Source organism: Eimeria maxima, genomic scaffold, assembly GCF_000499605.1.
Source record: "Eimeria maxima Weybridge genomic scaffold, Emw_scaff307, whole genome shotgun sequence".
Taxonomy (NCBI): domain Eukaryota; phylum Apicomplexa; class Conoidasida; order Eucoccidiorida; family Eimeriidae; genus Eimeria; species Eimeria maxima.
Window position 1 is genome coordinate 22,923 of NW_013563798.1, and position 9,971 is coordinate 32,893.

The 9,971-nt window shown below is 46.6% G+C and overlaps 1 protein-coding gene across 1 annotated transcript; it reads left to right on the plus strand.

Annotated features, from left to right (window-relative positions):
• Nucleotides 1–6,589: 6,589 nt before the first annotated feature.
• EMWEY_00027610 (MORN repeat-containing protein, putative) lies at nt 6,590–8,473 on the plus strand (the record flags this gene model as incomplete). Its single annotated transcript, XM_013478186.1, has 2 exons — nt 6,590–7,307; nt 7,533–8,473. The coding sequence occupies 2 exons, from the start codon at nt 6,590–6,592 to the stop codon at nt 8,471–8,473; spliced, it is 1,659 nt and encodes a 552-aa protein (XP_013333640.1).
• Nucleotides 8,474–9,971: the final 1,498 nt, after the last annotated feature.

Genomic DNA, 9,971 nt, shown 5'->3' on the forward strand with positions numbered 1-9,971 from the left:
AGCAGCAGTAGCAGCAGCAGCAGCAGAAGCAGCAGCAGCTACTGCTGCAGAAGCAGCAGCAGCAGCATCAACTGTCTTAACAGAGTTATATATGTAGATATATAAAGATATATAAATTGTGTATAGATAGATCGCAGCGTGCTCATCAGCAGCAGCAGCAGCAGCAGCAGCAGGAGTTTGTTGCTGCTGTTGCTGTTGCTGCTGTTGCTGCTGCTGCTGCTGCTGCTGCTGTATTATAGATGGATATACAGCAGGTTTGTCTTAGCAGCGCTGTTAGCGGCTGTCTTGTTGCTGTCTTATGTACTCCCTTTGATGTAGTAAAAAACTATTGGCAATATACATCTGCTGTTGCTGCTCGTACTGCTGCAGCAGCAGCAGCAGCAGCAGCAGCAGCAGCAGCAGCAGATGGCGCAACAGCAGCAGCAGCACCATCACCATCACCATATCCAGCAGATGTATCCATAAATACCTCTGCTGCATCATCAGCAGCAGCAGCTCCCCCCCGCCGCCCCACCATCCCCAACAACAGCAACAACAGCAACAACAGCAGCAGGAGCAGCAGCAGGAGCAGCAGCAGCAGCAGCATTGAGGTAGCGACCCGTCTATACCGCATGCAAGGTATAAGAGTATTCTGGCGAGGTGTGGGGCCCGCTATGCTTGTATTAATACCTGCAAATATAATATTCTTTTATATATATGAGAAAAGAGACCCTAATGCATCTGCTGCTGCTGCTGCTGCTGCTGGTGTTGCTGCTAGATCTGCTGCTGTATTATTTACTGCACCTATGGAGTTAGTAAGAACACAATTACAGGCCCGTTGCTGCAGCATCAACAGTATCATCAACAGCAGCAGCAGCAGCAGCAGCAGCAGTAGCAGCAGCAGCAGTAGCAGTAGCAGTAACAGTAACAGCAGCAGCAGCAGGAGCAGCAGCAGCAAGATATGGAGACGTAGTGCTGCTGTCTCCTTACTGCAGCAGACAATAAATAAGGAAGGAATAAGGGGACTATTTAAGGGTGTATTCCCTACTATAATAAGAGATGTCCCTTTCTCGGCTTTTTATTGGCCACTTACTCAGGCTACATCCAGGACCCTACACTCCCTCCTTAATAATAATAATAATAATAGTAGCAGCAGCAGCAGCAGCAGCAGCAGCAGCAGCAACAGCAGCAACAGTAGCAGCAGCAGTATACAAGAATTCAAGGATAGAGCTATTATACCCTTCCTCTCTGGGGCTTTTTCTGCTGCTGTTGCATGCGTATTAACTCATCCCTTTGATGTACTTAAAACAAGAATACAATCTGCACAATTTATACCCAACACCCCAACAGAGGGGGGCCCCCATTGGGGCCCCCATGGGGGCCCCCAATCGGGCCCACCATCAGGAGGAAGTGGGAGGGCCCCAGGAGGGGCCCACACCTCAGCCGCGGGAGGCACTCATAATGGTACCGGGATTGTAGGAGGGAGCTGGAGGGGGCCCTCTTCTCCCTCTTCTTCTACCACTTATGGGGGCCCCTCTTCTTCTTCCTCCTTCTATGGGGGCCCCCAAGGGAGGGGGGGGCCCCTAGGTTGGAGGTTATGGGGCCCCTGTTCTTCTTCTTCTTCTATTGGTGGTGGTGTATATAATAGTAATAATATAGGTATAGGGTATAGAGGATTAAGGGAGAGGAAGGGTTTAGGGTTTAGGGTAGGAGGAGGTAAGGGTTTAGGGTTTGTATGTATGGAGGTATATAAGAATCAGGGTATAGGTGGTTATTGGGTGGGGTTGCTCCCTCGTCTCCTTAAGATTGTACCTTCTTGTGCTGTACTATTGGGTACCTATGAAGGAGCTAAGGCTCTATGGGGGTCCCCTCTTAATGAATAACCTAGTCCTCCTCCTCTTGCTGCTGCTGCTGCTGCTGCTGCATGCATGCACATGCACATGCACATGCATGCACATGCACATGCATGCATGCATGCATGCGGTGGTTGCAGTTGCATGCAGAGGCAGCTGGTGCATGCGGTGACTGCAGCTTCTGCTGGTGTTGCATGCAGTGTCTGCAGTTGCATGCATGCAGTATATGGGGAAGTTGGGGCTGTTATTTCTTGTAAAGAACAAAGAAATAACAGTCTAAACCCTAAACCCTAAACCCTAATAAACCCTTGTTTATTATAAACCCTTTTTAATAAACCCTCTTTATTAGACCGTTTATTATTTTATTAAACCTTTGAATAACCACACAGACTATACATATTAGGGTTTAGGGTTTAGGGTTTAGTGTTTAGGGTTTAGACGGTCGGCAAGGATTAGGGTTTAGGGTTTAGGGTTTAGAGAATCTATGCAAGAATCAGGGTTTAGGGTTTACGGCTTGGTGGGCCTATACAAGAAATAGGGTTTAGCGTTTAGGGTTTAGAGGGTTTACAACAATTAGGGTTTAGGGTTTAGAGGTATCATAAATTAGGGTTTTCTAGGGTTTAGGGTTTAGGGTTTAGGGTTTGGGTTACTCCATATATACTAACAATAATATATCTAAATAAACTAGATAAACTAAATAAATAAAATAAATAAATAAAATAAATAAATAAATAAAATAAATAAATAAATAAATAAATAAATAAATAAAATAAATAGATCTATCCAAGGAGTTTTTATAGAGAAAACGCATTTCTTGTTGCTGTTGTTAAATAAGAAAACCCTTAATAGCTGCATATACACCCCAGCTGCAGCAGCAGCTGCTGCTGCAGCTGCTGCTGTTGCTGCAGCAATAGATGCAACAGCAACAGCAAAAGCAGCAAAAGCAGCAAAAGGGTTGTATAGATCTGCTGCTGCTGCTGCAGCATATCTGCTGCTGTTGCATGCAAACAGCAGCAGAAGAAAAAGACAAGAAATAAACAACAGCATATATACTATAAACTCCCCAAACACTGCTGCTGCTGCTGTCTGCTGCTGCTGCTGCTGCTATCTGCTGCAGAGCAGCAGCAGCAGCAAAAAACAGACAAGTAAGCAGCAGCAAGACGCGTGCAGCAGCATGGACCAGTACTACTGCCACTGCTGCAGCGGTTGCATGCGTGCTAAGGAACTCCCAACAGTAGCAGCAACAGCTGCTGCAGCTGCAGCAGCAGCAGCAGCTGCTGCTGCTGCACGAGCTGCTGCTGCTTAATCTGCTGCAGGTGCTGTACTTGCTGCAGCTTCTGCTCCGAGAAACAAACAGCAGCAGCAACAGCAGGAGCAGCAGCAACTGCATGTGCAAAGCTCCTCCTGCTGCTGTTGCTGCAGCAGCAGCAGCAGCAGTTGCTGCTGCTGCTGCTGGTGGCAACTGTGCACCATGCGGATTAAGAAGAGGAGCAGCAGCAGCAGCAGATTAAGGAAACAGCTGCTGCACTGTATCTACAGCACTCTTCCAAGAGGCGCCTGCCCAGCTAGTTGGCTGCTGCTGCTGCTGCTGCTGCTGCTGTTGTTGTTGTTGTTGCTGCTGTTGCAGCTGCACCTGTTGCTGTTGCTGGATCTGTTGCTGGATCTGTTGCTGTAGTTGCATTTGCTGCTGTTGCTGCTGCTGGTGCTGCAGCAATAAGAATGCAGGTCCTGCTGCAGCAGTAGCAGCACGCAGCAGCAAGTTGCTGCTGGACTTTTGCTGCCTATGTGTCTCCCTTTGTGTCCCCCATACATCAAGAGGAGGCAAGGAGAGCAGCATATTTCTTTGCTGCTGCTGCTGCTGCTGCTGCTGCTGTTTAGCTGCTGCTGCAGGCAGCACTGCTGGATCATCATACAATGTAGGCTTAGCAGCAGGTACGTCTTGCTGCTGCAGCTGCTGCAGTGGTGTCCCTTCTGCTGCATGCAGCAGCAGCAGGATACGGCTGCTGTCTTTGATGCTTCTTGCTGCTGCAGTTACTGCTTCTCTTGCTGCAGCAAATGTAGCAAGACCTCCTCCCTCTAGCTGCTGCATGCAGTAGGCATCAACAGCAGCAGCAACATCATTAAATGCTGCCTCCCTTAGGGACAGGGGGGCCCCTGCTGCTGCCTGTATAAGGGGCCTCCATGAGGCCCCCCATACAACGGGTAGCTGTGCAAGGAGACGGCCAAGAGTAACTTCTATATTTGCGTCTGCTGCTGCTGCTGCTGCTGCTGCTGCTGTTGGTGCTGTTGGTGGTGGTGATGCTGCTGCTGCTGCTGTTGATGGGTCTTCTTCTGGTGTACTATGCACCTTTGATGACTTTGTGCTGCTGCTGCTGCTGCTGCTGCTGCTGCTGCTGCTGCTGCGAGGAGACACCTTATGATGATGTCCCCTACGTCCGCCACGACGACGGCCTCCTCCCCCGCCGCTGCTGCTGCTGCTGCTGCTTGTGCTGCTGCTGCTGTTCCTTGTGCTGCTGCCTTGGAGAGGAGCATCTGCTGCTGCTGCATGCTGCCTATCTATACGTATTGTTGATATAGGAGGTGCCGCTGCAGTCTCTTCTGCGCATGCATACTGCAGCTGCTTCTGCAGCAACTGCAGCGGCTGCAGCAGCAGCAGCAGCAGCAGCACACCGCGAGCCATCCTCATCCTAAGGGCAGGTATAAGAAATGCCTCCTAGAAGCCCCATAGCTTCTGCAGCAATTCCTACTGAAATAACTGCTGCTGCTGCTGCTGTTGCTGCTGCTGTTGCTGCTGCTGTTGCTGCTGCTGTTGCTGCTGCTGTTGCTGCTGCTGTTGCTGCTCCTCTTCCTACCGCAGGAGTAATGGTAATGTTTGTGCTGTTTCTACCGGGTACTCCCGCTAAGGCTCCAGCTGCTGCCGATGATGCTCGTGCTGCTGCTGCTGCTGCTGCTGCATATCCTGCTGCCGTGCTGCTGCAAGGCGTACGGCTGTAAACGAAATAGGAAGTATTCTACGGCAGGTTTTGCTGCAGTTGCTGCTGCTGCTGCTGCAGTTGCTGCTGCTGCTAATGGTGTTCTAGGGCGTCCTTAATGGATCGACGGAGGGCCCCCGTTCCAAGACTGTGCAGCTCCTGCTGCTGCTGCTGCTGCTGTTGCTGCTGCTGCTGCAGGTGTAAGAAATCAAATAAGCAGCCTGTTGTAATTCTGTGGTTCCCTGATTTTGTTGCTGCTGCTGTTGGTAGCGTAGGAGAGAGCAGCAGCAGCAGGCTGCTGCTGCTGCCGCTCTTCCCACACCTCCGGGAGCACTAGAAGCAGCAGCGGCAGCAGCAGGAGCAGCAGCAACTGCTGCTGCAGCAACAGTTCTCCTTTGCTGCTATTAAGGAGTTAAGGCAAAAAGAGGATTCCTCTTATTGCTAATTATTCCAGTACAGAAGATTGTGCTCCTTATAACAGGGATCCCTTCTTGCTGCTGCTGCTGCTGCTGCTGCTGCTGCTGCTGCTGTGACGCCGCTGAAGCGTTCGAGCCGCTGCTGCTGCTGCTGCTGCTGCTGCTGCTGTTTGCTGCTGCATGGGGTGGCAGCAGTTGGTCCCCACGAGGTACTTTATAATATTGATAATAAAAAAGGAAAAAAACAAAAAAAGAAATAAAATTTATTTATTGTGTAATTGTTGCTGCAGCAGTAGGATCCATGTAAGAATATAGGATCCTTAGGAGCAGCAGCAGGGCAGCAGCAGCAGCAGCAGCAGCGCACTAAGCAGCAGCAGCAGCAGCAGCAGCAGCCAGCAGCAAGCAGCAGCCATCATCAGCGGCTGCAGCAGCAGCAGCGGCGCCTGCTGCAGCTACTGTTGCGGTGCAGCAGGAAGAGCAGCAGCAGCAGATGCTGCTGTATGTGTGGCATGTCTTTTTGTTTTATAGTTTGACGGTTGCAGTAGGTTGTGTCTGGAGCAGCAGCAGGAGCGGCAGCAGCAGCAGCAGCAGCAGCAGCAGCTGTTTTCTGCCCAGCATCTCAAGCGACCCATGGGCTGCTGCAGGAGGAGTTGCATCATCATCAGCAGCAGCAGCATCCGTAGCATAAATAAGGAGCAAAAGAGCAGCAGCAGCAGCAGCAGCAGCTGCTATCATATATATATATAACAATGTCTTTCTTATACTTTCTCCTTTAACCCAACAAATATACATAATATTATATTTGCTGCAGCAGCAGCAGCAGCTGCTGCCGTCGGCTGGCTGGGGCCCGATCCGCAACAGCAGCAGCAACAACAACAGCAACAGCAGCAGCAGCAGCAGCAGCATATGGTGATTCTTTTCCCTTCTTGCACTTTTGCTGCTGCCTTTTCTTATCCACAAGTACACCCATAGGACTCGCACTACTCACCCCAGGCCTGCAGCAGCAGCAGCACAGCTAATAACAGCAGCAGCAGCAGCAGCAGCAGCGGAGGGAGGAAGAGGGGGAAGGAGACAAGGAGACAAGGAGAGAAGGAGAAGAGAAAGAGAGAGAGAGGAGACAGACAAAGAGACACAGAGACACATTGTGTCTGTGTGTGTGTGTGTGTGTATATATATATTAGCCTGCAGCAGCAGCAGCAGCAGCAGGAGTAAGTAGCACACACACACACACACACACATACACTGCAGCAAGAGAGGAAGAGGGATCATTATCTTCCTCATCAATATCTTTTTAAACAGCAGCAACACCAGCAGCAGCAGCAAACAGCAGCAGCAGCAGACAGCAGCAAACAGCAGCAGCAGCAGGAGGATGGGTTCATGTAAGAGTAAGGCTCGGGCTAAACGTCCTGAGGACAAAGACACACCAACAAACCTCAAGACACAACAACAACAACAGCAGCAGCAGCAGCAGCAGCAACAGCAGCAGCAACAACAACAACAACAAGAGGAGGATGATCATAAGAGCAACAAGAGTCAACAACAACAACAGCAACAAGATGAACAATTATCATCATCATCTGCTGCTGCTGTTGCTGCTGCTGTTGCTGCTGGTGCTATAGATGATGATGAATGTCCTCCATCAATACATCCAAATGATCAACAGCAGCAACAGCAGCAGCAGCAGCAGCAGCAGCAGCAGCAGAATAACAACGAGGAGACAGAAATAACAAGAGAACAACACCATCAGCAACCCCACCCTTTAGACCCATCATTCTCCTCCTCATCAACAGCAGCAGCAGGAGGACAATCAGCAGCAGGAGGACAATCAGGAGGACAATCAGGAGAAGAAAAGAATAATGATGATGAATTAGTTAGTCGTCCTTTAATAACATTAGGTAATGGTGTAACATATATTGGACAATGGAGAGGTAGCTATAAGCATGGATACGGTATACAGGAATGGGGAGACGGTGCTCGTTATATAGGGGACTGGGTAGATGGATATGCATGCGGTCATGGTGTATTTATGCATGCAGATGGTGATTATTATGATGGTAATTGGTATAAGGATAAGGCTAATGGTTATGGTATATATAAACATAATGATGGTAGTATATACAAGGGGCAATGGATAAATGATAAGAAGGAGGGAATATGCATAGAGAGATGGGCAGATGGATCTTTTTTTTATGGTTATTATTATAAGGGGAAGAAGAAGAATTATGGTCTTTTTTTATGGCCAGATAGCTCCCTATACACCGGAGAATTTAATCTTAATTATATACATGGTTATGGTGTATATATATGGGCAGATAAGAGGGTATATATAGGTCAATGGTTATATAACCGCATGCATGGTAAGGGTACATTCTTATGGGCAGATAATAGGGTATATATAGGTCAATATAAGCAGGATAAAAAGGAAGGAAAAGGTATTTTCTTATGGACTGATGGTAGGGCATTTGCTGGCTATTGGATCAATGGTAAACAGCATGGATTAGGTACATTTACTGCAAGAAATGGAGAACAAAAGAGGGGAATCTGGGAAAATGGCAAAAGAATTGCATGGATTGATGATTCTTATACAATACAGCAGCAAGGGCAGCAGCAGCAAGGGCAGCAGCAGCAGCAGCAAGGGCAGCACCAGCAAGGGAAGATACAAGAAAAAGGAGAAGGAGAGGCATTATATTCGTTACAGGAAAAAGAATACAAGAAACAGCAACAAATACAGCAGCAGCAGCAGCAGCAAATGATTATTAAACAGCAGCAAATGCAGCAAGAATGGATACATAAGATACAACAACTGCAGCAGCAAGAATTATTAATAAAAATACAAAATATTAATAATGAGCAAGATATACTGCAGCAAGAGCAGCAACTTAAATTGCTGCAGCAGCAGCAGCAACAACTTATTCAAGAACAGCAGCAAATGATCGAAGAAATCGAGCAGCAAATTGAACAGCAGCAGCAGCAACATATGCAGCACCAACAACTCCTACACCAACTTTCTGCTGCAGCAGGAGGAACAGCAGCAGCAGCAGCAGCAGCAGCAGCAGCAGCAGCAGCAGCAGCAGCAGGAGGAGAAGGGAATGATGAACAGCAACAGATAGAGCAACAAATGCTATTAATGCAACAAAACAGCAGCAGCAGCAGCAGCAGCAACAGCAGCAGACAATCCTTGCATAATTCAGCAACAACCCCACCTATCGTAAACACACAACCATCTGCTACCCATAGTGTATTAAATGCATAAATTAATATATATTCCTCCTCCTCCTCTTGCAGTTGCTGCTGCTGCTGCTGCTGCTGCTGCTGCAGGATATATATTGGTGGGGTTAAAGAAAGAGAGAAAATATAAATATATATTATTCCCTTCTTTTTACGGTTTTACATATATTATTTAGGGTTTAGGGTTTAGGGTTTAGGGTTTAGGGTTTATGGAGCTTGGATGGCTTATAAACCCTAAACCCTTTTGGTGTTTTGGGGTGTATATGCAGCAACTTTTTCTTCCTTTTCTTTTTGTTGCTCATTCCTCTCTCTTAACATCAATCTTTATTCATTGACAGCCTATGCTGCTGCAGCAGCAGCAGCAGATACTATTGCTGCTGCTGCTGTAGCTGCTGCTGCAGCAACAGCAGTTGCAGCAGCAGCTGCTGCTGCTGCTGCAGCTACTCTGTTGCAGCTTTTAGGCGATCGTTTATTTAGTGGAGGGAAATGGCTTCTGTGTCTCTCTGTCTTTTTTGCTGCTGCTGCTGCAGCAACTGCAGCAGCAGCAGCAGCAGCAGCAGCAGCAGCAGCGCCAACAGCAACAGCAGCAGCAGCAGCATGAGCAGTGTTCAACATGTTTTTCTATATAGGTGCTGCTGCTGTTGACTGTAAGGCAGCAGCTAACAGCAGCATCTGCAGCAGCAACAACAGCAGCAGCAGCTGCTGCTGCTGTTGTTGCAGCAGCAATTGTTGCAGCAGCAGCAGCTGCTGCTGCTGCTGCATTCTTGTTTGTTGCTGCAATGCTTTTTGCATTTCTTATTGTCTCCCCAGGCCCTCAATCCGTTTGTTTGCTGCTATTGCTGCAGCTGTTGCTGCGGTTGCTGCTGCAGCAACAGCAACAGCAGCAGCAGCAGCAGCAGCAGCAGCAGCAGCAAAACATAAGAGACAGCATTTTAAAGTGTCTGGTGTTTGCTGCCTGTACACCCCAACAGCCACTAAAGACACAGACACACTATATTATTATTTATATATATTATTTATATTTATATTTATTTATTTATATTTATATTTATATTTATATTTATATTTATTTGTATTTATTTATATTTATATTTATTTATTTATATTTATATTTATATTTATGTATATATACTGTATTTGTATTTATGTATATAAATATATTTATATATTATTTATACATATGTTTATATAGTTAATTATACACTATATATATAATGCATTATATATACATATAAATAAATAAATAAATAAATAAATAAATAAATAAATAAATAAATAAATAAATAAATAAATAGATGAATTAAATAATAAATAAGCATATAAATATTATTTATATTATATAATATATAATATATAATAAATAGATAATATAAATATATAAATAAACATTTATTTTTTTATTAATAGTCTATTAGCTTAGGCTGTCTTCTGCATTGTTGCTGCTGCTGCTGCTGCTGCTGCTGCTGTTGCTGCTGCTGTTGCTGCTACTGGGAGTTAGATGCTGCTGCTACTCATGATCATCT